The sequence below is a fragment of the Nomascus leucogenys genome, chromosome X (assembly GCF_006542625.1).
Source record: "Nomascus leucogenys isolate Asia chromosome X, Asia_NLE_v1, whole genome shotgun sequence".
NCBI classification, from domain to species: Eukaryota; Metazoa; Chordata; class Mammalia; order Primates; family Hylobatidae; genus Nomascus; species Nomascus leucogenys.
Window position 1 is genome coordinate 106,616,879 of NC_044406.1, and position 27,916 is coordinate 106,644,794.

At 42.6% G+C, this 27,916-nt stretch overlaps 1 protein-coding gene across 2 annotated transcripts; it reads left to right on the forward strand.

Moving 5' to 3' along the window:
- Positions 1–1,171: 1,171 nt before the first annotated feature.
- ATP1B4 (ATPase Na+/K+ transporting family member beta 4) lies at positions 1,172–19,209 on the forward strand. 2 transcript variants are annotated; one of them, XM_012498802.2, is made up of 8 exons: positions 1,172–1,314; positions 5,607–5,859; positions 10,722–10,850; positions 11,113–11,217; positions 14,926–15,122; positions 15,927–15,983; positions 18,229–18,324; positions 19,023–19,184. In XM_012498802.2, exons 1-8 carry the CDS (start codon positions 1,252–1,254, stop codon positions 19,182–19,184), a joined length of 1,062 nt encoding a protein of 353 aa, XP_012354256.2. In that variant the 5' UTR covers positions 1,172–1,251. The 2 variants fall into 2 exon arrangements, with proteins under 2 accessions (XP_012354256.2, XP_003262322.2); XM_003262274.2 differs by having other exon boundaries at positions 1,225–1,314; positions 5,607–5,871; positions 19,023–19,209.
- The last annotated feature ends 8,707 nt before the right edge of the window (positions 19,210–27,916 follow it).

Sequence of the window (27,916 nt, forward strand, 5' to 3'; positions counted from 1 at the left end):
TGTAAGTGGCCTTTTTCTCTTCAAAGAAGCATATGGGAAGAGACACTGTTAAAGAAGATGTCTGATTAGTAACATTACAGTGAAAGGAATTCTTATTTAAAATTAACTGCAATTGAAGCCATTTTCATCAGAATAGCCTTGAATTGGAGTTATGACTAAATCTTTCTAAGCTATTGTGCTGTTTTTCTCAGTAATGAATGTGCCCAGAATGTCAGTATCTGCAACATTCTCAGCCACTTGAGTATAATGGGGTTTGATTTGTGAAGGAAGGATCGCAAACTCCATCCAGGCCTTTTGGCCACCCAGGCTCCAGTAGGGTGGACCCCAAACAGACCAAAAATGCTATACAATATTCTTAACTGTTTCTTCTAATTTTTCCTTTCATTGGATCCCATGTTGGTTTCGGGAGTTATATATGTCTGGGAAACTGACACTGCAAAGTTCTGGCTTGTTCCCTGCCCTGATGCTAAGGGATAAATATAGATCTCAACCACTGCAGAAATTTGGCCAGGATTTGGAGGGGTGTGTGTATGAGGGGCAGTGACTGATGGGGCCACTCTGACATGTGGGCTAGAAAAAGGCTTCCTTATGTCCAAGACCCTCTTTGGGGCAGGGAGGAATGAAGTAGGAGCCTGGCTTCTAAAATCAGAAAGAATAATCCACATTTTAAGAAGCTCATGGATTGACACAAATAAGAAATATTGTAGGTGGCTTAGAGTGTGTGTGTGTGGGGGGAGAGAGCAAAGGGAATCTTTCCTGACATCCTAGATCCTTTTGCATGAGATCAGCCTTATGAAAAAAGCAAGTTATTCTTGGCCATCTCCCCTCACCCCCAACTCCCACCCACACCCACCCCCTGCATGCACTGATATCCAACTCTCAATTGAGAAGAACATGACTTAAGATTTCCATTGGGCCCATCATATCTCAAGCGCTGGAGAAAGACAAGGGGTGGAAAGACATATAAAGGGGGCGGGGGGGTGAGTTGCTCATCCTCGTGACCCAGAATATCTCCCCCTCCTTGTAATGATGAGCTTGCTTTTCCATAAGGGCTTTCCCTTGATTCAGGGAAGGGGCCAACCAATGAGAGAGGGACATGTTAGATTATTCTGGGGAAGGGCTCATGCCAGGAGGGTTCACTTTTACCAGGCGCCAAGTGTCCCCAGCAACCAGTGTCTCCTGTACCAGCAGAAGCTCCAGAACTGTCACCCGATTGCCTGCCTCTGCTGCGTCTTTGCCCACTGAACAGCCATGAGAAGGCAACTCCGGTCCAGAAGGGCTCCATCCTTTCCTTACAGTTATCGCTACAGACTCGTGAGTGCCAGAGAGCAGAATATTTTGCTGCCCCCCTCCCCTTTTTTTTAATGGGGTGGGTTGGGGGCTGTGTATACCTTGGTTTACAGCTGCCTCTCTTTGAGATGGGCGGAAACAGCGAAGTTTAGGGGAGCCCAGGGTTTCAAAAAGGAGCAGTGACTCCCAGCACCCCGGGCACCCTAAATTGCTGGATAAAAGGAGGAAGCCCCTCTTCCTGTGAAACAAAGATAAGAGAAGCAAAAGATAACAGAATAAGGGGCTTCTAAAATCTTTTCCTGGGAGTATAGAATTTTCACAGACCTTTTGGAGTATAAAAGTTTAATTCTAATAGCAAGAAATTTAGCCAAGAGGGAAGGAAGGAGGAAGAGGAAATGAAAGGCACTGCCTACCCAGCTGTCTCTTGGGTGGTAGCTTCTTAGAGTCCAGCTGCTCTCTTTCTAAAGTAGAAATTCCAAACTATAGCTAAAATCATAGAATCCCCAATAGGAACAGGGAGGAATCCTAGACATTATCTCTCCAGAACCCCTCATTACGTAAAGGAGGCTGCTGTGGCTCAAAGCACAGGAGTGACTTGCAAGTTAGTGGAGGAGCCAAAGTGAAAATGCAATATCCTCACTTCTAATCTTGTGCTCTTTCCATTGTATTTGCAGAATGCATCTTCCAGACCCCCGATCTGCCACTACCCATTGCCATCCTGACTGCCACCCCACACTGCCCAACATGTAGACACACATACATTCTTTTGGTCTCATCATTTATCTCCAGGGTGTATTACAAATTATTTGATCCAAAAGTTTATTTGCATTTATTTTGCTATAAGTCATTAATGTATGCCACACGTAGTACTTTTTGGGGAGAGGATTTCGAAATGTTCCCCAGAGAGGACTGTGATCTGAGCCCCAGGAGGAAACAAAGCCTAAGCCATTTTTCTTTGGGTATGGCCACTTATGTAACCAGGGAGTTAAGTGAAGACTGTCAACAGCCCGCAGAAGAAAACACACATTATTCTAACCTCCTATCAATCTACAGAGGGCTTCTCTTAGCATTTTAGCCACAACTTGAAGAATCGTTTAACTTCCCCCAAAGTTTCTTCCAGCTCTCAGAACAGTTACAATCTGCAGGGGTACAAAACTATTTCTTGCTTGCCTTCTTTTCTATGTAATCTTGTTAAAATGTTGCGTATAATTTCAGTTATTTGTTAAGTGGCTTGGATTTTAAATGCATCAGGGGATCTTGCTCTTTATAATACTTGATCAAATTTAAAAATAAATTAATGCAATCCTATGCTAATTTCTCTTTTAAAATTAACCAGCCATTCCAATGTTCATGGTGTATAAAGCACATGCCTTGCTGTCTTCTTTGCAGGGCACAAATTTAAAATTTATCCTTTGGGTCATACTGTTTGTTTATATATTTGTTTATATGTTTATATATTTAGATTACTCAAAATGGAGCTACCCTCTGTTCCTCAGACTCTTCCCTTTTAGGGAAACCTGATGACCCCATCACACACCCACTACCATATCCCAGCACACTCACACACACTATCACATGAGGGTAATGCCACTTTAGGAAAGTGACAAAACAGAATCTTAGGGATAAACATTCTCATTACCAAAGGATTTTCTATTGGATTTTGTTAAATAGTTTCACAAAGATACATTTTACACAGGATTTAATTAATGAGGATCTTTTGGGGAAGGCCTCTCTTGCACAGTGTGACCATTTCCTTTACCTGGAAGCAGAGGAGAGGAGAAAAGATTCGAGGTTCCTAAAGTAAAGCTCAGGAACCTCTCACAGCCTCTCGGGTGTGAGAGTTGTAGGGGCAAATTAGCTGTGAGAAGATTAATTCTTCTCAGGAGGGTAAAGCTTTAATGACAAGCCATCTGTAATGGGATTATCATGAGAGCCAATATCTACAAATAAGATCAGTCTGAGGCCTAGGCCAGCTGCCTCCTCTGTGGAAGGTTAAAGGCAGGCATGGGTAACATGGAGAGAAAAGAAAATTGTTCAGGAAATATAAAGGGAATATATATTTCTCCTCAATGAAATGTTATACTTCAAATTCACTGAGATTCTCAGGTGCAGTAGATTCTCTGGGGGCCATGATTGCTACCCACTGTGATATACATGACAGCTCAGTTAGGGTGACAAGCTCTGTGAGAGCATTCCTGCAGAGTCCTGCATCAGGAATTTTAAGTCAGGCAGGTATCACTCATATTTGGTTAGGACCTACTGGGTACTTAACTGTCAGCTTTACACTGTGGAGGGCCATCGAGAGGCTAGAAAATATGGAATCTCCCTCTGGGTGCTCAAAATATAGTTTGGGAGTTTAAATGTGTGCATAGGTTCACGCACAAGTGAAAGATATTTAAGAACATGTATTAACCCATTCAACATTGAGTGATGGATGAAGTTTATTTTCCTAAGCCTTACACTGTGAGCCTATGTCAGTCAGCCATCCTTGATTATAATAAGCACCTAAAATCTTTTTTTGTGTTTTTTTGAAACAATGTCTCACTCTGTCACCCAGGCTGGAGTACAGTGGCGTGATCACAGCTCACTGCAGCCTTGACCTCCCAGACTCAGGTGATCCTCCTGCCTCAGCCTCCTGAGTAGCTGGGACTACAGGTGCATGCCACCATGCCTGGTTAATTTTTTTTAATTTTGTAGAGACAGGGTCTTGCTATGTTGCCCAGGCTGTCATCAAACTCCTGGGTTCAAGTGATCCTCCTTTCTTGGCCTCCCAAAGTGTTGGGATTACAGGCGTGAGCCCTAAAATCTTTTAGGAACACAGAACCTAAGGCATTGTGCTTCATTAATCTGCTAAGCTACCTCTAGCCACTTGTGCTCAATGTGACAGAGGAGAAACATCATTGTCCAGGGTATCAAGAGACACAGGTTCCGAGACCGTCAACTCTATCATGAATTTACTGCATGGTTTTGGCTAGATCCTGTCCCATCTCTGGGCCTCAGATGGATAAGTAAATCTTAAAGGTCCCTGTCGGTTCTGATGTGATATTTTATATAGAGCTGTACATTAGAACAAATTAGAGAGCAATTCAAGAGGGCTTATAATCAAGAGCTAGACAGTGCTGTGCAGACCGAATGCTGAGAGCTGAGCCTTGTCATTCTGTATCACTTGTACTGATTCTGAACAATCCAATTTGCTGAGCCCTCCTACCCCCAACAAAGGCAGCATTTTTAGCAGGGTGCCCTCTAAATGGCCTTTGAGGAATCAGGCAGGGAGGGGGCAGCACAGAGCCCCTGGTCTCTAGTGTTTGACACATCCAACCCAACAGGTGCACAGCCCTGCAACTCTTCAGACTTGGACAGCACAGAAGGGAGGGCAGCCTCATTTTCTGCTGCTGCAATAAGCCTTGGCAAACCCCCAAAGAGCAAAGATACAACTCTCCGGCCTGTGGCTGGGAGGTATTTGAAACACCACTTGGTGAAGTCTAGGTTTCTCTCTCCCTCTCTCTTTTTCAGTTTAATTTTCTTAGAACCACTCAGAGAAGATTACAGTTTCAAATCTCAAGAAATGGCTGCAATCAGTCAATCAACAAATATGTGCTGAGTATGTATTACGTGCCCAGCTTTTTGCCTAAGCATAGGGGGAGACTAAGGAAGCCCGGGGTTCCAGCTCTCAGATGGTCTTTCCAACCAGTTTAAGGTAGGAAGAGATTCAAACTAGGGCAATAATCAGAGAAGCAGCTAATAACTGCCCATCTATTGTTTCTGTTGGGAAGGAAGGCTAAGTTTTGAGGAGGGGTACAGCAGTTGGCCTCTCCTCCTGATGTCCGTCCCAGGCTATTTTTAGACACAACTTGAAATGGTGAAGTTGAGCAGCTGAATGTGTACAGGGTGTTAGGATAAAGCTGGCTTGGACTAAAAGTTTGCCATCACAGACACAATGTCTAAGACTATTCCATCCTCTTCCTGTGTGAGCTCACCTGTACTCTGATAGGACAAGGTTAAGTGGGAGGTCAAGGCCCCAGAACAGAGTAGTGATATGAGCAGTCCTTGGAGAAGAGCCCAAATGCCTGAAGCTGAGCATAAAACTTGCACCTCTATGGAAAGAATACGAGTCAAAATGGGTCATAGAAAGGATGTTTCCTCCAAAAGAACAGAGAGAAAGAAAATCCACCTCTTGTAGCAACATGTATGTTTATGGGAAAGTGGAAATTTGAAGTATCTCCAAATATTGAGTCATTTCAATTTATTTTTGGCTGGTGGGATGCACCATTGTACATTTTTTTCAAAAAGGGTATTGTGTTTTGTCACTGTTCCAGGATGATCCGGATGAAGTGAACCAGAACTACTTAGCAGATGAAGAGGAGGAAGCAGAAGAAGAGGCTCAGGTGACGATGGTGCCCAAATCGGAGGAGGAGGAAGAAGAGGAGGAGAAAGAAGAGGAGGAAGAGGAGGAAAAGGAGGAGGAAGAGGGTCAGGATCAGCCAACAGGCAATGCCTGGTGGCAGAAATTGCAGATCATGACTGAATACCTGTGGGATCCAGAGAGAAGGATGTTTCTGGCCCGAACAGGTCAGAGTTGGAGTAAGTCCCAATAGTCCCAATGCTAAAGTTTGGTGTCCTTTGCTTTTGGTGTGGTGTCCAGGGCTCCTTTACCATACGCTGGATGGGCTTGTCTGCGAACTTCTCTTTGTACTTCATGTAAAGGCATCAATGCCTAGGGAAATGCCTAGACTGTGGACAGATTCCATCAGAACAAACTCCAAATGGATGAACAAACTTGATTGTGTAACTGAAACCCACTGGGCTCAACATCAGTTGCAATGCAGAGAGACAGTAAGAATGAGTTGAAAAAGCACATGATTGTTTTAAGTCCCAGTCCTGTCACTTTCTATCCACGTGACCTTGGACTCATCATTTCCCCTCTCTGAGCCTCAGTTTCCTCACCTGCCAAATGAGGAAAAAATCCCTGACTTGCTTCTCTCACAGGATCAGAGTGAGGCCCCAATTAGATGTTAAAACTGTAAAGTTTAAAGAACTATGCAGAAGACTTCTTGTAAGATAGGAGACTCAAATCCCTGCTAACCTGACCAAGTGTTTTTATCAGGTCCCATCACCTGGTAATGTCAGAGAAGGAGAGCCAGGAGGCATGTCCCTGGCCCCAGCTTGTGGGTGTCTTCCTCTGCTATGATAGAGATGTTTGATCAGTGGCAGAATTATATTCCTTAGCATTTCCTCTTTGCATCACATGCTGCCATCATTTTTACTCCACAACTTCCCCAGCACTCCCCTCCTACAGTCTTACCCACCTCTTAAACTATTAATGCTGAGCCTTCTCCTCAGGAGATTTAGCCAGTGGTAAAATTCACACTTGCCACAGTCTCTGCACAGCCCAGAAAAAGAGCAGCTGCTGGTTTGGAAATCAGTCAATCCACAGAAGAAAAAAAATAGAGGATGCCAAGGATGAAATAACAGTCCCCTAGTGCCAAGGGTCTAGGTTGCTGAAGTTGATGGCCATGTCTTCTAAAGGCCCCGTTGGCTAAGAATTCTCTCCCTCAAAGTTAATGTTGCTAATTCAGCTCAGTCAAGGTGAAACACTCAGCTCTGTTTCCTGGAATTAGGAATAGCACGTGGGATCTCCCTTCACCCCTCCCCAATTCCCAGCCCCACCCCTGACCATCCCACAAACTCTCAACTGGAACAAATGTACCATTTAAGGAACATTCCGACATTCTGGAAGCTGCAGACAAATACTGGACACTCACTGGGGCTCCAAGGGTGCACAGCTGTTTCTCCCTTGCCTAAAGAGGACTGGAAAAACAAGCCTTGTGAAATGCAAGTGTGATTCTGGGAGGGGGAGCCTAAATAGCCAGCCATTAGAACTTCATCAGATGAGCTGATCCAAATTGCTTCTGTGGATGACAATCCATAGGCCAGTAAGTGGGGATGAGGGAGGAAGGTTCAAGTGCCCAGAGAAGATATGGCAATAGGGACTCTGCATGATAGGCCGTAGCCAGACCTCTGAGTAGCAGGTCTAAGTAGAGCTCAGGAATTCTGTTGGGCTACCCTGGGCAAAGGGTGAATGGTAATGTCAATGCTTCAGCCATAAAGCACATGCCTTGCTGTTTTCTTTCCTGAGAACAAGGTTCCCCGCTTGTGCACTTACTAATGCTGTCCCAACTTGGACATCAACCTGCCCAATATATTTACCAGGCCTATGAATATAATCTGGGCCTTTCCTTTGGTACCTACGCAGCCCCTATTCTTGGAAGTTCTATGTTATTTTATTGGATACCAACAAGAATCATATGAGGTAGTAATATTATTATCCCCATTTTACAGATGCAGAAACTGAGGCTTAGAGAGGGTAAGTAACTTGCCTATAGTCACATAGTTACTAAGTGGCAGTGCTGGGATTTCAAACCCTGGTTGGATGAACACCAGAGTTCATTCTCTTGCTAGAACACTGCCCCATTTCATGAACTCTAACAACGGACAAGGCCCTGATGTGTAGGGCCTCAGGACCTGATACGGTGTTTTAGTGGGAGAAATGAAGAGTTGGGAGCACGGTTACTTAGTGGTCTATTCAAGTCTGAGTGGGGCATTGAGGAAAGAACTCTAGAGTACCTAGAGGAAAGACCCAAGTAATACTTGGACATCCAGGGCAGAAAGTGTCAGAGGGATCAATGGGTTCAGATGGGGGCTGTGCTTGGTTTTGCCTGGGGGTGGCTGAGCTAGCTGTCTCAGTCTGTGATCACCTATCATAAACTCTAGGGCACACACTCCTGGGTGAGGCTAAGGGGACTTATTGCTAGTGTCATTCTCCCATCTACAGCTTCCTGGTCACACATCCTGGGAAAAAAGGAAGATATCTCCAAAGGAATGTACCTATGTTCCATTGCTTTCCCTTTGTCCATGAAACTGAGTCTTTTGATCTCCGTGGATGGCTCTAGCTGTTGATCCATTCCCAGGATGGGGATGGGGTAAAGGAATGGAGGCAGAAACACAGGGCGAATCCCATTAGATAGCCAGTGGGCAACAGCCAAGTATCACAGGCACACAGGTGCTGTCGTTTATTCTCCAGGGACTCCAACTGAATCAATGTGTTCATGTTCCAGTTCTGCTTTAGTTCATCTAACAAAATAAAAAGGGTCAGTTCCATTTCCAGTCGGATTACTATGGGTTTTTTTCTCCCTTCCACAACACCTTTTTTGGTTAATTTTATTTGGTTCATGGTTCAATTTAAAAATTAATATTTGGATTCAGTTTGGGGCACAGCAAAGTTAAGTGGTTTGTTCCAGTTTCTGGTTCATAATTCAGTTCAAATCTGTAGGTCCAACATCATGTCATTGCTGTGAGCACAGCCAAACATTGTTGCCTGAGAGAGCCCCAAGGAGGGCTTGAAAAGAGTTTCTCATCAGCAATCTCATGCTCATTCACCTCACTCAGTGTTGCCTAATCCTGGGACAAACCTAGTCCTAATACAGCCCACAGAGGGAAAATTAACACAACTATGCTTCTGGTCCTACAGCACTAATAATAATGTTAATAATAACTGATGATGACTGCCACTTATGGTGCAATTAGTATTCGCCAGGCTCTGTGCTATGCTGTTTATATGCATTATTCAGTGCTAAGAAGTAAGTACCATTATTGTACAGACGAGGAAATTGAGGCCCAGAGAGGTGAACAGCATGTACGAGATTAAACAGCTTGGAAGTGGTATAGTCAGGATAGGATGTTAAGGAAAGACTGAATTTCAGATTTTTTTTTTATTAAATCAGAGGATATGACACAGTAACATTTACCTGTCCTCAAAGTTTTATTACTTTAACCACACACAAAATTGCCAAGATTTTAGCCATTTGTTAAGTCCTCCAATTATATACTAGATAATTTCATTTGTAGCTGAACCACCTTATAAAATAGAGCTGCGTCTGCTCGATTATTTTCTAAATATTACATTCTATTTATATTTGTGAATTGAATGGACCAGGTGATACGTATGCATGCAAGGAGACAGGAATACTGTCATATTTTTCTATAATTTATCTATACAAGGAAATAGAGTGAATCTTCTAGAAATATAAAAATACTAGCCTGACATTGTTCATTTTCACTTTTTGAGAACTTGTGTAAGTCATTTGTCCTCTTTTTGCCTCAAGTTCTTTATTAATATCAGTAGTGCTGGACTATATCCTGTCTGAGATACTGTGATCAAATTATTATGTATCCAGGGATTTCAGCCCTTGGCTGTAAATCATTATCAATGGGAGGAATTTTGATTCAGCAAGCTCAGGGCAGAGCCTTGGCATATATAGTTTTAAGATGTGCCACAAGTGATTCTGATAATTCAGCCAAGGTATGGAATAATTCTTCTATGCTTTTTTATTCAAAGAACAAAATGGAAATCTTTAAGTCTATATTATTTCTTAGGTCTTTTTTTATGAAGTATACTTTATTTTTTAATTTTTATTTATTATTATTATTATTATACTTTAAGTTTTAGGGTACATGTGCACAATATGCAGGTTTGTCACATATGTATCCATGTGCCATGTTGGTGTGCTGCACCCATTAACTCGTCATTTAGCATTAGGTATATCTCCTAATGCTGTCCCTCTCCCCTCCCCCCACCCCACAACAGTCCCGGGAGTGTGATGTTCCCCTTCCTGTGTCCATGTGTTCTCATTGTTATAGATAAGAATCCGAGGTAAGTGCTATTTTTATCCCCATCTTACCTGTGAGGAATTGGAGGTGCAAGGAAGTTCTATAACTTGCCAAAGTTCACAGGCAAGTGTCAGTGATTAGGTACTGTTTCCTCCTTTTCCCTTCCCCACCCTGTGTCAGTGTTCTTTTTGAAAAGCAGAGCCATTTTATTCATCTTTGCTAAAGATGAATAAAATTTGAAATAAGCAGGCCAAAACCTCACTTTGCCTTGATTGGAGGCAAGTCCAGTGGAAATTCATCAAAAGTTTGAATTATAGTCTATGTGGAAAGAAATGCTGTTTTCATCACTTGCAAATACCTATAATTATTGGAACCAAGCTGCTAGGACTCTTCAGGGCACCCACTTTAATGAATAGCAAAGACTGATTTGTACTTAGGACATCAACTGTTGCCCAAAGGACTCTCAAGCAATTTTCCCTCTGCAATACTTTTAACTCCACTCCCCTGTATTCTTGTTCATGGCCATCATTTGCTCAGCAAGCCCTTCCATCGGAGATGCTGTAAAGGTAAACTGCAATTAGACCCCTGACACAATCCTCACTGACTCCAAATTGGTGAAATCTGAATAAGCAAGGACATACTGAATCTGAGGAATTTTTTAAAGAGCTATTTCGTGGTTGGGTTGGTTCTGGTTCATGAGTCCAAGCAGGGAGGAAGGGCTTGTTGGCAAGCACTGACCATTCTCATCTATGATTGCTCTGCAGGCCTGATCTTACTCGTTTACTTCTTCTTCTATGCCTCCTTGGCTGCTGTGATCACCCTCTGCATGTACACAGTATTTCTGACCATCAGTCCCTATATACCGACCTTCACGGAGCGGGTAAAGCCTCCTGGTGAGTGTGCCCAGATGCCCTGTGTTGTCAGAACTTGCTGGACAGAAATATGCTTGCACAGCATGTTCAGCCTCAATTAACTTTGGCTCTTCCTGGTAATGATTTAGAGATTCAATTATTAGGAGGAAAAGTAAAATGGTACTTGGCAAATTATGGTTCTTTTCATTTTGATTGCCTGGGGGGAAATGGTTTCATGGGAATCAATACAAAAAAATTATCCCAAGAATGGGTTAATATATCCAAGACCTGTTTTCATTGCCAGGAGTTATGATCAGACCCTTCGCCCATAGCCTTAACTTCAACTTCAACGTTTCTGAACCTGACACTTGGCAGCATTATGTGATTAGCCTAAATGGCTTTCTCCAGGGTAAGTAAGTTCGTCTGAATAGTGGAAAGCTCTTTTGAAAAGTGATGGGTGGGAATCCAAAATTCAAAATTCACCTGGCCCAGGAATCCCAGTCTTACTAACCCGAATTCATCATGGTCTGTCCTTACTTTGCATCCCCCTTAGCACCTGTAGCTACAATCAGAATTGCTCTAGTGTGTGACTGTATGTTGTCTTGAAAGCATACAAGCCAATTTTCCAGCAAGATAAGCTCTTTGAGGCAGAGAACTTTCTTCTTTTCTTGAACACGATACAGCACCCATTTAAGTCCTGAACATATCCAGATGGCTCAATAATGATCATTTATAGAAGATAATTCTGGGGGGAGATAGTGGTGGGAAAAGAAGAATGTTCTCCAGAGCTGAAAGATTCCTATCTTCTAAACTTTCTCAAGGTAAAAGAAGTCATTTCTTGGAGATGGGCTAACTTGAAGGGAGAGGGCAAGCGTCTTTATTTTATTTTATTTTATTTTATTTGAGGTGGAGTCTCACTCTGTCGCCCAGGCTGGAGTGCAGTGGTGCAATCTCTGCTCACTGCAGCCTCCTCCTCCCAGGTTCCAGCGATTATCCGGCCTCAGCCTCCTGAGTAGCTGGGACTACATGTGCGTGCCACCACGCCCTGCTAATTTTTTGTATTCTTAGTAGAGACGGGGTTTCACTGTGTTAGCCAGGATGGTCTCAATCTCCTGACCTCGTGATCCGCCTGCCTTGGCCTCCCAAAGTGCTGGGAATACAGGCATGAGCCACCGCGCCCAGCCAAGTGTCGTTATTTAACAGCATTCCAGAAAGGAGTTAGAGGAAGAATCTCTGGGTTGCAGTTGCTCCAACATTCTGATCCCAAGTATTTTCGAGGTGCCTATCTCTATAGTGTCATCAGAAAAATTTTCAGGGGCAAATGAATGGCTTTGTGGGAGACGCTTCCACAAGGTAAAATCTGAGGTAGCAGCTTGGTTAAGGTTAACAGCACACAGGTTCTTTATGCAGCTATCAAAGAGGAGCTCCAGTGGGGTTTGCATTTCTGCACCTAATCTTTGTGGGGAAAAAAATGCCAGTCATTCTGGCTTGGTTGTCCTGGCCTGGTTGAAGTGGGGTTGATCCATTCTAGAGGCAGCTACTATTATAACATGTGCACTGAATTTGGAGGAGAACAATCTCTTATCATGTGCTAGGAAGTGTTATTTAAATACATAAATTTGGTCATTTAACTTTAACTCTGCATAATAAAGTTGATCATCCTCATTTTATAAATGAGAAAACCGAGACTCAGAAAGGGGGAGTAGCTTGATCAAAGACTCTGGCAGCAGAACCAGTGTTTGAATCCACATTTCATGTTCTTTACACTCTTGCTGCTATAAGTGTTATAAAGGGACCAACAACATGGGCATCTCCTGGGAGTTTGTTAGAAAGGCAAAATCTCAGACCACATTTTAGACCTGCTGAATCAAAATCTGCATTTTTAAAAAATCCACAGGTGATTTGTAGGAAATTTAAAGTTTGAGACATGCTGCTTTTCATAATTCTACGCTGCTGTCACATGACCAAGAGTTAGAAACTCAGCTTTATATCAGTAAGGCTCAGTGTTACTTTGGGTAAGTCTGAGCTTCAGATTCCTTACCAGTGAAATGAGGGGAGATGGGACTGGGTTCTTTCTGAGTCCATGTAGTTCTATTTTTAGCTACGGAAATGTTTTGGGCATCATGGCCAGCACAGTATCTTCTTTTGTTTCAGAATGCTTGCAAGCGATTGCAAATATATTGCCAGATTCCCTGCTAAGAAAATCCCTCCAAAAAGCTAGTAGACAGAGAAATACCAATTCTGACCTGATGATGATGGAAGCAGGAAATGTTAGGAAAAGTACTAGTTTTTAGTTCTTAAGAGTAGATAATGTGTCCTGCTAAAAAGAAGCACATCTCTGAAATAGACATCACAGAGTATCACTTTCACTCCCATGAGGACTGGGATTTTGCAATAAGGGTCATGTCCATGTCACATTATTTTTAATGGAACTACCTCAAGAGAAACAATGAGCACATGATCGCAGCCTCTATTTAGAAAGTTATTGGAGCATAGTTCTTGTTCTAAAAAAATTAAAACAAAGCCTTGAATTAAATGTAGCTTTGTCAAAGAAAAAATAAAGGCATAGCCATAATTGGAATAGATTTAAAATTCCCAGTTGCCAATTAATAATATCAAACCCCAGTCACAACCTGTGGGTTTGATATTATTAGATGAGGATTCAGCAGCACATGTTGAGTTTTACCTCTGGTAGATCATAGGTGCAAAATCTCCTCTGAAATACTGAGCTACTTTGAATATTAATACATAGGGACTGAGTCTAACAGGACTAACTGGGCTCCATCATTTAGAATCAAATTGGAAATAATGCAGTAATTTCTAAAGCCCAGTTTTATCTATGAAATTTGGTAGCCCAAAGAATTACCTCACAAACAGCCCCTTTAAGCTTTCTCCCTGATCTATGTATCCTTGGACACATGTTACATTCCATCCAATGTAAAGGGACATTTACCCTGAATGTCTCAGGCCTCAGTAGACAAGATCTCATGCTGTCACCATCCCTGTAGAGACCCTGTGGTTGTCATTGGTTTCTATCTTTTAACTTATGCTTCTATTTTGCAGTGCTAACTTCCCTCTGTAAAGGATGAAGAGCTGGCTTATTCCCTCCCCCGCCTCCTCCTCCGCCTCCTCCTCCTGCTCCACCTCCTTCTCCTCCTCTTCCTCTTCTTCCACTTTCCTTCTGTCTCACAACTCATACTTCTCACTCTTACAATCAGGTGCCTCTCACTGACTTCAAAGGGAGACATTGTAACTGCCCAGCGGGTTCACCTTGCCCACCGCCTAGACAGAGCTGATTTATCAAGACAGGGGTATTGCAATAGAGAAAGAGTGATTCATGCCCAGCTGGCTGTGTGGGAGACTGGAGTTTTATTATTACTCAAATCAATCTCCCCAGGACTATTTCTCTATTGCAATCAAATCCATGTACATTGGGTCGGCAGTGCCCCTCCAGTAGAGACAGTACCAGAGTCGGCCCCCAGCCCAAGAGAACTAGGTGGCTGCTTGGGCTGGCCTCTGGATCCATTGCCAGGTCGGGAGGTGGGGTACTACTGGACCACGAGCAGGTAGCCGTAAGGGCAATCCCAAAAGAGCCCCCAAATTTGTAACCGCCCAACAGGTTCACCTTGTTTCCTAAGTGAAGTTAAAGAGATTTAACCCAGGAACTTAGCCTCCTCATATAGACCATACCTTGAATGTTTCAGTCCCTCTTCCAAAATCTACCAACTATGTGCCTATTTCTCTCTCAGAAGTAGAAGGGACAGCCTTCCAAGTTTACAGTTTATCATGTCTGAAAAGAAATGGTGGAAAATAGAGAAAATGTATAAAGTGACTGACATAGGACCCAGAGATGGATATCCAGAAGTTCCATGGGAATGAAAAGCAAAGGAACAGGCAATCAAACTGGGCTGAAGTGACTAGTCAGGAAGACTTCCTAGAGGGATGGCTGCTGATGAAGGCTGCTGGGCACCTGATGCCAGGTCACAGGTAGACTGGGCTTTGAGAGGAGTACAAACAAGCTGGAGAAAGGAAACTTGGGAGGGAGGACTACTGAATGCATGGCCTTCCCCTGTAGTACCTGTCTAACATAACCCGTTGCCACTCACACATGCTTTAGGTTATAATGACAGTCTTCAAGAGGAAATGAATGTAGATTGTCCCCCGGGGCAGTACTTCATCCAAGATGGCGATGAGGATGAGGACAAGAAGGCCTGCCAATTTAAGCGCTCCTTCCTAAAGAACTGCTCTGGTCTGGAGGACCCAACTTTTGGATACTCTACTGGACAGCCCTGCATCCTTCTAAAGATGAACCGGGTATATTGGCTTTTCATATCTGGTGGTGATAAGTGAATGAACTAGGTAGGAGGGCTCTGGCCACTCCATTTGTCTTGGTCTCTGTCTTCACACACCACAGGTTTGGCCATTTTTCTGACAGCGTCAGAAATAAAATAACCAGACAAATCTATCAATTTCTTTTCCCCCTGAGCACTTCCTACGGCCATTCTTCTCCCTCACCCCCAAGCCTGTCGCTTGATGGCCTTTGTCAAGAATGGGGTCCTAGTCAAGTGCAGTGGCTCGAGCTTATAATCCAAGCTACTCGGGAGGCTGAGGAAGGAGGATTGCTTGAGCTTAGGAGTTCATGTTTAACTTGGGCAACATAGTGAGACTTCATCTTTAATTTTTAAAAAAGTATTCTAAATAAAGAATGGAATACTGAGCTGTTTGGAACAGGAGATTGAAATGAGGGTGGCATGGCGGACAGTTCTTATATCATAAAAATGCATTTTTCTTCCGTCCTGTCATGACTTAGGTGTGGCAGAGCCTTATCAGTCACACCTCTCTTGAAATTAGAAAGTTCTTTACATCTTTAGCGTTGACTTGCTGAAGTTTCCCCTTGTGTGTAAATATCAGGCATAAATACAACACGGAGTAAGCTGAGCTGCTTAGCTCTGAAGATGTTTTTCATTTTTTGCTTTTTGTAACATTTCTAAGAAGGCGAAATAGATGAAGCATATGCCTGAGAAAGGATGATTGGGAGGAGGGTTAGAAAAGCCCCAATTTTTACTGTCAAATATGTTTTGTTAAAAAAAAAATAAAACACTGGTTTTCTTTTGATAGATTGTAGGCTTTCGTCCTGAGCTTGGAGATCCTGTGAAGGTTTCCTGCAAAGTTCAGGTAAAGAGCCCTTTTGAGTAAGCATTGTTAGCACATCTGTTTCATGCAAAAAGGTAGTCCATCCCTTTCAAGGACTTACACATGGATGGTAGGCTAAAGAAAAGGTTAATCTTTTCATAACTACACCTCTCTTTAGTTCCTTCAGGTTTTCCTCTTTCCAGAAAGCATTCAACTCATGTGTGTTTGTGTGTATAGTGTATGTGTGTGTATGTGTGTGTGTCAGTCAGTCTGTCATGATTAATACTTGTGAAAACCAAAGATTGAACTTCAGCTAAGGGCCACAGCAGGGAACAACAATGTGCCAAGTCATTAATTGAGATTCTGTTTACACTTTTGCTTTTAGCTCTAATTACTTGTTTCTTTGAACTAAACAAACAGCTTTCATTAGAGTCATTAGTTTCCAGATTTTAAAACTGAATTTCACATTTTGCAGCAATGACCAGTGGTACTGGGTGTAGCAATAACAAATGACTACATGGGAAGTATAAACAGAACTCGATTAGTATGCTAATTAACTGTCCTTCGAGGGACCATTAACTTCTATCTCATCTGCACCAATTAGCTCCCTTGTAGGAAAAAGCCCTTACATCTTGAGTTTGCTTCTTAAACAGGCAGTAGCTTTCTCCTGTTCTATGACATCAACTGCACCCCCAGACCTTGATAGTTGTCTTGCAAATGCGTGAGGCCTGGTAATCCCATTCTCAGTAGGAGAAATACAGTTGAAAACTTCAGTCTTCATGGTGGCAGATCAGAAAACAGCAAAAGGCAGCATTTATTCAGCCCATATCCCACATTTAGCAAGCATTTATTGATCACTTATTATATATCAGATCCTCTGCTAGGTGTTAGAAGTGTCGAGGTAAGAGTATGACTCCGTCTCTGAAATCAAGACAATCAAGTATTACATGTGCTATGAAAAGTGAAGATGAGCTCTGAAAGGTCAGGCAGTACTTGCCAAATGAACAAGGTAGGAAGCACATTCTGTTCTCATGTATATGTGTAAATATTCACAATGTGAGGTGAGACTACAAACTATCCAAACTGATTCCTCAGGCCTTCATGAAAAATAAATTTCATTGCTTTTTAGAAGAATGTATTAAAAGTAAATCTTAAAGACCAACTTAGTCTTAAGCTAGCATATTAACTGGACAGAGTTCTACTTATTGTTCCCTAATGGAAGCTGTTTGTTTTTCAGCTTACATCAAACCTTGCTGAGAACTGTCCTTTCTAAAATTGTTTTAATGTTTTAATTATTATTTTTAGCTACCTCCTTACATATTTTATGTCCTTTTTAAAAAAATATATTAAGAATCTCTATACATTCTGTAATAAACAATACTGGTCAAATCCACACCCATTTGTGGAAATCAAGCAGGATGAGGTAATGACTAGAATAAATTAAGGAGAGCTTAGTTTGTACCAAGAACAATTATAGTATATTGACAGAAGTAATCACATGACCTTAGTGAGTAATTTGCTAGTAGTGATGCACTATTTGTCCTTACTAGCCCCCAGACCTCTGCTATTTAGGGCAAGCTGAATGTATTGCAGAATGGGCAGCCCCCTACCTGACATAATGTGATGAGGGTAGACCTGTTTACTTTAATCATTTCCATACCCAGGCTCTTGTTGCTTACCCCTCTGACCCCACCTACTGTAATTAAGCACTACAGAGAATATGGTCAGAGACATGAGTCTAGGTGAGCCAACTGTAGGCTGTGTGCCTGTGTATCAGGTACCTATGCACTTGATCTGACTTCCAATAGAACCGAGCCTGCAGTGTGCAAATCGTGGAGTGGGATTTACTAAATATGTTCTAATGTATATCTCCCTCAGCTCCAAAGTCCAAGACTGGGTGCCAGGCCCAGTGTGATTCTTTGGAGAAAGGCTGGAGTTGTAGGGCCTCTTTCCAGAGCAGCATCAGGTACTGCAAGCCCTTTGGATTGCTTCTGTCTGGGTACCCCAGAAGCCAACAGAGAGCCATACTGAGCACCTTTGGCCTCCTCACTTCAGGCCTTCTATTCAATATTCTTTGAACTGAAAAAACAAGGCACAGTCACTCCCTAAAAATGCTCATCTAGGGACAGGTCACAGCTGAGCTCTGCTCCATTCTGCTTTCATGGTCTTCCTGGAACAGTTGGTTATGGGTCACACAGTGATTTCACCTGAGGTACAACTCCCTTTAGCTCAGACTCTAGCCCACTCTGTGACCCAGCACCCCACATATACCTGCTTTTGCTTACAGAGAGGTGATGAAAATGACATCCGATCCATCAGTTACTACCCAGAGTCGGCTTCTTTTGACCTCCGCTACTACCCTTACTACGGCAAACTGACTCACGTAAGCTGTATCCCCTTTAGTCATTGCTGTCAGAAAGGGCTCAGCGACAAAGGAAGAGCTGGCTGGGATCTATGAGAATTAGGGAGCAGGAGATAGTAGAGGGGTAAATAGCTGCTGGCCATAACCAGGAGCTCCCTTTACCAATTCTTATCACAACCACACTCCTTTCCGTATCTGAAAGAATCTCATATATGGCCTAGTTTAACCTTTTAAGTTTACAAATGGGAAAATTGGGGTTCAGAGACAGAAAGTGACTTGCCCAAGACCATACAGCTAGTTAGTGGCAGGGTCAGGAGCAGATAAATTACTACCAATGTGCTTAAACATGCCCTAATAATCACGCTTCTGTTTCTCCCATTTGAAGCGCTGGGGTGAGTCCCCAACATAGGGACTTGATAGACACTAGTTTTGGTTTAATTCATGGTCTGATTTCCAGAAAAACCATATCATGCTGAATCAGAATTGGTTTTTCCCAGAGGACAATCAGATATCTGACAGTGACTTATTAGAGAAATGTATGATTTTCCCACACTTTCCCAGCGCAAGGAGAGTATGTCAGTTGCTTTGGCCATTTGCAAATCGGCATCGTGGGATTTACTCAGTTCTCTTTGTGAGGGTTATCATCCTGCAGTGATTATCTGATCACTTCCCTCCTACCACCTCCCCACACTTAGAATTCATTTTTCTTTGACCTACAGGTTAACTACACGTCCCCCTTGGTGGCAATGCACTTTACAGATGTGGTGAAGAACCAAGCAGTGCCTGTGCAGTGCCAACTGAAGGGCAAAGGCATCATAAATGATGTCATCAATGATCGCTTTGTGGGCAGGGTAATCTTTACCCTGAACATAGAAACCTAAGAACTTCAGGGGGCCATTCTTACCAGTTCTGTTTCTGTTTTATCTCATGGTATCTCTGGTAGCACCTGAATTCTTTTTCTTCAATTAGGACACAGCCAGATGGACATCTAAGACAGCAGATAATCTTTCCTTGCCTATGACATGTGTATAAAATGACATTGTGGGAGCTGTTCGATTTTTTTAAAGGTAGTCTCTCCTGATGACAAACAGAGTATATTAATTTCCTTTCCTTCCACTTAAAACTAAAACCTGTCCTTGCTGCTGGTAGTCTCCCTGTAGCGTAAACATAATATCTGATAAGATTTACAATAGCCATGCAATAGCCATCAAGGAGAATTTCTATTATGATTATAAATTCATCATGTTTTCTAAAATTCTGTTGGTTTTAGAGGTCAGATTCCTCCCAACCAGGCTAATAACCTAACACATGTTTAAAAAAATCTGCCTAAGCCGGGTGTGGTGGCATGCATCTGTAGTCCCACCTATTCGGGAGATTAAGGCAGGAGGATCACTTGAGCCCAGGAGGTCAAGGCTGCAGTGGGCTGCACTGCACTCCAGCCTGGGTGACAGAGTGAGATCCTGTCTCTGAAGAAAAAAAAAAACCTGCCTGGCAAGGTCCTTCCCTGGGAATCACCACCACTCGGACCAACCTAGACAACCAAGACCACTATACCTAAAGACCTCTATATCCAGAGGTGCCTAAGAAACTTCTGCTGCCCACAGACAACTAAATGCTTATTCAAAGACTAGGTTATTTTCAACTTGGAAAAAAGCAGTGCTAACAGGATATTGTTCTGGGATAGAGATGAAGACCGTCCTTGTGACTTTTTAAAGAGGTGGGGCTCACTGCAACTGGAGAGAACACTCAGCATATGGATATGATTGGTGTTTGATTCCTTGCTCTCTGGTGTAACCGTCTAAAGGCAAACATTCCTGCAAACAGGTTTTTGACAGGATGTGGATCAGCCAGGTCACTTTGTCTTATCTTTGGTCACCTGATCACTCCACTGCTTCTTAACACCTCCACCAGGGGGAGGGCTGGCACAAGGAGAAAAAAAAAGCAAGCATCAGCGAATAGTATAGTGTCTTAGGGTCCGAAGCAAGTTTAAATGCCACATAGGAGCATCCAAAGTCTGAATCTCCTCTAAAATGTTTCCTTTCTCCCAAAACAGGGAACTGGCTGTCTGGTAGTGAAGACAAGCAAGTGGAGAAGTTATACGATATAGTTTAATGAGAGTTAAAAAACTAGTATGTGGAAGGCTATGGGAACATGAGGAAAAATATCTTGAGCTGAGAAAGTAGCAGATGAAATTTCACATGCAAAGCCACAGTCATGAAGAGACCATGGTGTGTCAGGGTAACTGTGAGCAGTTTATGTAACTGGAATGAAAAGGGCTCAGAGGAATGGCAGGGAGTGGCAAGAGATCGAACTAGAGAGGTATTCAGGGACGGAAAGAGGACTTTGAGCTTTATCCAATAGGTGAAAATGAGTAATTAAAGCATTTTAATCAGGGAGGCTCTGTGATCACATTTGTGTTTTATTTTATTTTACTTTATTATTTATTTGTTTATTTTTGACATGGAGTTTCGCTGTTGTCACCTAGGCTGGAGTGCAGTGGTGTGATATCAGCTCACTGCAACCTCCACCTCCTGGGTTCAAGTGATTCTCCAGCCTCAGACTCCTGAGTAGCTGGGATTACAGGCACGCACCACCATGCCCAGCTAACTTTTGTATTTTTGGTGGAGACAGGGTTTCACCATGTTGGCCAGGCTGGTCTTGAACTCCTGACCTCAAGTGATCCGCCTGCCTCAGCCTCCCAAAGTGCTGGGATTACAGGTGTGAGCCACTGCACCCGGCTTGCATTTTAGAAAGAGCACTTGGCAACCACTATGTGAAGGGTGATTGGAGAAGGACAAGACTGTGGAATGGGGAATAAGGAAGGAGGAGTTTGGAGAATGACTCCAAAGGTTTGAGCTTGGCTAGAACCGGTGAGATGGTGACATTGTTGATCAAGACTGGGAGCACAAGAGAGAAGCAGGTTTGGAGAGATCAATTTTGAACATTTTAGACATGATTTTCTATTGGTCAGACATTGATGTGGAGATGTAAACACATGTAGGTTTGGGGAGAGGGAAAGATGAGAACAAAGGCAACATTGGCTTAAGGGAACTCGCTTAAGAAATTTTAAGCTATTTAATCTTGGGAACTGAAGCCAGTCATGTAAACATACTACACCAATCTAGTCCCTAACAGTGTTTTTTCTCTTGTGGCAGAAAGAATTGCTGTTCCTCTTTGAAATCTCCTTCCCAGGCACCTTCAAAGTCTTATTGACATAGTAAACGGAGGCCAACCACTACTAACAAGTTCTAGAAGATACAGGATCTTCTATAGTAGGTTAATGGAAAATACAAAAACAAACAAACATACAACGAAACTGCCTCCTCTCAACCCATTTTCTTAACAAATTCAATTTTCAAAACTAACCTTTAAAAGAAAAGGAACAAAATGAAAAAGACAATAACTTTTAAACCACTTGAAAATTACCTCAAACAATCAAACTCTCAAGATTCAGTAGTAAAAGATAATAGAACGTTAGATCTGGAAAGGATATTAGAGAGTGTTTAGAAAAAACAACTTGCATTGCATCTGACTCCAGGTCCAGTGCTCTTTCTACTCTGAGCTGCTGCTTACCAGAAAGTACCATCTTCTTAAAAATCAATGAATGATAATCCCAAACATTTTGAAACATACGTAAATTTTGAGTTAAAATAGTTAACATTTCACAGGAATTCAACTACTGGTGCTATATTTTATTCATAATACATTATCCTGTTAAATGCATTGACTATTAGACAAGGAATTATGAATCATTTGTCAAACAATATTTATCTTTCAATGGAATCCATTGTGTCCACAATTGCAAAGCAATATTGAAGGGTACTAAGATAGTTTGGGTTGTCAGCTAAGACATGAAAAACATAGCTTTACTATACAGAACTGGATATGATAATATATTCATTAAAGTTATGTTCTAACTGTTCAATAAACTTCTAGTAGATTAATTTAAATAGTTCCCCATACCGTGCTGCATCAGGATTTGATTTGTATGCCATCTGTTGCAATGCACTTGGTTTTACATGCCTGTCAATGAGAAATACTACTTCCAAATGTCTTCATGGTTTTGTCCATACTGGACTTTGGTTATGATTTTTCACCTTCTACTCCCCTGAAATCATTATCCCAAAGTAACTTTTTTTAGGCACCTATTTTCTGGGGATCAACATGTAAAAAAACATTTATATTGTCTTGAGGAGTTGTCAACAACAATAAATTGAAATAAAAAAGAAATGTATGGTTTTCTCTTTCTAGACTAGATCACCGATTTTCCCACAGGAATACTGGGCAGCGATGTGGGTGGAAAACTTGACAATTGACAACCTGTTAGTTAAATATTGTTTTTCTTCTCTCTCCCCTCTTTTTGACTCTTAGGGTTTAGTCACAGGAGGATAAAACCAAAAGTTGTTTCATTTCTGGGCATTTTTTCCTTCGTAGTCTCTGTGCTCTGGTTTCTCATTAGACTGCTTTGTGAGAGCAACCTTTCTTTATCAAGGTTGAGTCCTGGTATAAACTGTTATGTTTGTTTGTGTAGGAGAGGAACACTAAGAGAAACTTTCAGGCCGAGGGACAGAACCAAAATTAGAAGAGAAACTTTGAAAATGTTTGATGAAAGTCTGGCTAAATGGCTTTAAGGACATCTAGCCACAAACTGTCTCCCAGAGCAAATATCTAATGGCAATTGCAATTAAAGACATAAATATTTCCAATCCCTTATTCAACTCAGAGGCTAGGCTGTAGCAGGAATCTTTCCTTCTTTCCTTGGAAGCTGCCTCAGCCTAAAGTCTGCTAGGCAACAGATCCCTGATCTCAACATATTTCTCCCTGTCTAAATTCTTCATTAGAGTCATTTTCTTTACTGCCTCCCTCTTAAAATATTCATACATAATAAAGTAATTTAACCAAACCATACAGAAGTATGATTTACACTGTGCTTTTATCCAGGCAGAAAATGGAGGTTTGGGTATTTATATGCATATGTTGGGAGGAAGGAGAGTGGATACAACGTATGGAGGCAAAGGGCAAGGAAAAATAAATGGAAACACTACTTCACAAAGTTCTTCAGTTGCAATCTAGAAGGGAAGAAGGGTTGATGGGGGATCCAAAAGTTTTAAGCAGAATATAGTAAGCTTTCAGTCTGACAACTCACTCTGCAGAATGTACTTCCTTGCAGACCCCTATATGACCATAACTCAACAAGAAATAGATAGCACACTTGACAAAAAAAGGATAATTGGAAAAAGATTTATTTACAAAGGGATTACTTACAGAAGCATAGATATAGGGAACCACCAATAACACAGTAATCCAGCCTAGTAAGAGCTGAACTCTTACTATCTCTTGACCATAAGGTATAGGAGCAGGAAATGGTTACTAGAACTCAGAAGGAAGGAGTTGTGTACAATTGGCTGCCTTGAGAGGAGTGGTGACTTTGTTGAAGGACTAAGCTAGCCCAAGGTGATCTTTTAGGGAGAATAAATACTGCAACTTAATTTTTCTCATTGGCCAAACTGAGCCAAAAGCTGGCGGCGGGGGTGGGGGAACAACAACAAAAAACCAAAAACAAACAAAAAAAAGATTGAAGCAGCCCGTACAGGTCAGACTCCTAAAAAAAGAAAGCAGGGTGGAGAAAGGTGGAGAGTGCATCTGGAGGGGCAAACTGGCGATATCTAGCACAGTTACTGAGTGGAGGTTCTGTGAGCAGACTCCTTGGAGCCTGGCATAGTGTTGGAATCATCTACTGAACCAACCCTAGGGACTGGGGCAATTTTATTTTCATACACACTTTGCTTCGTGGCTGTGGGGTCAAAGTTATTAGGCTTTTCCATTATAGAATTTTCTTCTCTGTTCTTTAGTATTCATTCCCTTTTCAAATTCTCTCATTCATACTTTCCTAATCTGGTGTCCTTTGGGATATCATTTAGAACTCTTTTGCTTGCATGTGACAGACAAATGAACAAAAAAATTCAAATTGACTTAAGGATAAAGGGGAATTTACCAAATCAAAAAACTGAAAAGTCCAGTTGTAGTTTGCATTCAGGCATAGCCAGGTCCAGGAACTCAAAGATGTGATTAGGAACCAGTCTCTCTCCACCTCTGTATTCTGCTTTCTATTACAAATCAAGATGGGCAAGGTGGCTGCCTGCCTTGCCAGGCCTACATCCTCAAAGGCTAATGTCCAGTTGAAAAGAAAGCTTCCCTTCCCTGAATATTCAAATAAAAAACAAAAGATTCTTCCTGTGTCCAAGTGTTCTCATTGTTCAATTCCCACCTATGAGTCAGAACAGGTGGTGTTTGGTTTTTTTGTCCTTGCGATAGTTTGCTGAGAATGATGGTTTCCAGCTTCATCCATGTCCCTACAAAGGACATGCACTCATCCTTTTTTATGGCTGCATAGTATTCCATGGTGTATATGTGCCACATTTTCTTTTTTTTTTTTTTTTTTTTTGAGACGGAGTCTCGCTCTGTCGCCCAGGCTGGAGTGCAGTGGCGCGATCTCGGCTCACTGCAAGCTCTGCCTCCTGGGTTCACGTCATTCTCCTGCCTCAGCCTCCGGAGGAGCTGGGACTACAGGCGCCTGCCACCACGCCCAGCTAAGTTTTTTGTATTTTTAGTAGAGACAGGGTTTCACTGTGTTAGCAAGGATGGTCTCGATCTCCTGACCTCGTGATCCGCCCGCCTCGGCCTCCCAAAGTGCTGGGATTACAGGCGTGAGCCACCGCACCCAGCCATGTGCCACATTTTCTTAATCCAGTCTATCATTGATGGACATTTGGATTGGTTCCAAGTCTTTGCTATTGTGAATAGTGCCGCAATAAACATACATGTGCATGTGCCTTTACAGCAGCATGATTTATAATCCTTTGGGTATATACCCAGTAATGGGATCACTGGGTCAAACGGTATTTCTAGTTCTAGATCCTTGAGGAATTGCCACACAATCACTCGGGGGCCTGTCGTGGGGTGGGAGGAGAGGGGAGGGATAGCATTAGGAGATATACCTAATGTAAATGACGAGTTAATGGGTGCAGCACACCAACATGGCACATGTATACATATGTGACAAACCTGCATGTTGTTCACGTGTACCCTAGAACTTAAAGTATAATAATAAAAAAGTGAAAGTAATAAATGAAAAAAAAAGATTCTTAAGCGAGGCTTCAAGTGGCTGACTAGTGGCATCTCATATTTGCCTCCTCTACTAATAAGAACTAAAATAGCGAGTAGATAATCATGCTTAAAATAGACCATCCAAGAAAGAACACTGGAATTCAACAGAAATGTGATAGGAAACACCTAAAGCAAAGAAGGAGAGGGAAGCAAAGCAGCCTAATCAGCTGGAATCAACTGGGAGCCTGGAGAGACTCCCCAATGCTGAGAAAGGGTAAATGAGAGGCCCCCACGGGATCCACATTCCCACCGTGAATCCCTGCCATTCTAGCCAGGGGAGAGCCCCTAGATTCTTGCAGGCCCTGAAACTAACCTAGAGAGCTACATGGAAACTGCACGATGACACTGCTCCAGGGAGAGAGTCTGTGCTGGGCCCCACACTCCCTCCCATTCCTAAGCAGCTACATACAGCAAAGTGCCATTTTGAGATCCCAGCTCACAATAGACTGCACATCGTCCTGGGGCCCAGCAGCACCCTGGCTGAGGTGCCACCCACTTGCAATTTGCCACAGGGCTGAGGCATAAACAAGATGCAGACTGGCACAACCAAACTTGGGATACAAGAAGAGCACGCATTTCCCACCTGCTGGAATAGGCTGCTGCCACTGAAGGCAACTTGTGGTCCCCAGTGGCAGGGCTGCAGCATGGCTGCTGCCACATCCCACTTGAGCATTCTGCTGGGCCCTAGGAATTGCCTCACCTTTGCCTAGTATGGCAAGTGCCTGCATGCACTGTCGAGGGAACTGCCCATCCCGGCATTGTCCCCCACTCCATGCCAGAGCACACGGTCAAGGGGTCTGGGAACTGCCCAACCCAGTTCCACCTTTGACACCTGAGTACTCCTCCTGGTGGCTGAGATTGGGCCTACCCACCTTGCTGCTACCACCCAGCTGGCACCTACCTGAACATGCCACCTGCAGATCTGGAGACTGGCCCACCCAGACCATCGCAGCCACCACCAATGCCAGCGTGCACCACTCAGGACCCAGAGGGTTCTCTTGCCACTGCTACTGCCATTGCCCACACCACATCAGCTGCCCAAGGGCCCTGCCCACTTGCCCAGCCCACCACTGCCACTACCAGCATCTGAGCAAGCCACCTGGAGGCCCAAGGATCAGTCCCCCTGGACCCACTGACGTTAGTGCCAGTATACACTGCCCTGGGACCCAAGGACAGACACAGCCCATAGCTGCTGCCACTGGGGCCCAAAGACTGGCCCACGTGGTATCTCAGTCCCCGGCAAAATTTCATTAATAAACATATCCTAAGCCATTCAGGAAATTACAGATACCAGACGTTACTTACAGCCAAAGAAATCACACAGAGGCCCGGTGTGGTGGCTCACATCTGTAATCCCAGCACTTTGGGAGAGCAAGGTGGGAAGAGTGCTTGAGGCCAGCGGTTGAAGGCCAGCCTGGGCAACATGTTGAGACCCTGTCTCTGCCAATAATGATAATAATAATAGTAAACAAAGAAATCATACAGGTACTATGCTACTGCATGCACTCAGAATCAGAGCCAAAGTGCCCTATCCAACCAACACCATAGACACATCGTCATGAAAAAGTCCTCCTCTACAAAAGCAAATTCAAAAAATTGGAGAAAACAACTGCTACACCAGATGCACAAATATTAACATCAGGACATAGGAAACATGAAAAAGCAAGGAAATACAACACCTCCAAAGGAACACAAAAATTCTTCAGAACAGATCCCAATCGAAAAGAAATTTATTAAATCCCAGAAAAGGAATTAAAAATATTGATTTTAGAGAAGCTCAGTGATTCCAAATAGCCAAAGCAATCGTAAGCAAAAAGAGCAAAGCTGGAGGCATCACATTACCTGACTTCAAATTATACTACAAGGCTATAGTAACCAAAACAGCATGGTACTGGTATAAAAATAGATGCATAGATCAATGGAACAGAATAGAGAACCCATAAATCAATCCACATATTTATAGCCAACTGATCTTTGACAAAATTAATGAGAACATACACTGGGGAAAGGGCACTCTATTTAATAAACGATGCTGGGAAAGTTGAATAGCCATATGCAGAAGAATGAAACTGGACCTGTCTCTCACCATATATGAAAATCAAATCGAAATGGTTTAAAGAAAGTGAGCATCCAAATTGGAAAAGAGGAAGTCAAATTTTCTCTCTTTCCAAATGATATTGAAACTTTTATATCTAGAAAAACCTAGAAAGTTTACCAAAAAACTCTTAGATCTGGTAAATAAATTGAGTAAAATTGCAGGACACAAAATCAACATACAAAGATCAGTAATGTTTCTATACACCTAACGAATTAGCTGAGAAAGATCAAGAAGGTAATCTCATTTACAATAGCTACAAAAAAGAACAAAATACCAAAGAATAATCTTAACCAAGGAGATGAAAGACCTCTACAAGGAAAACTACTGAATGCTAATGAAAGAAATTAA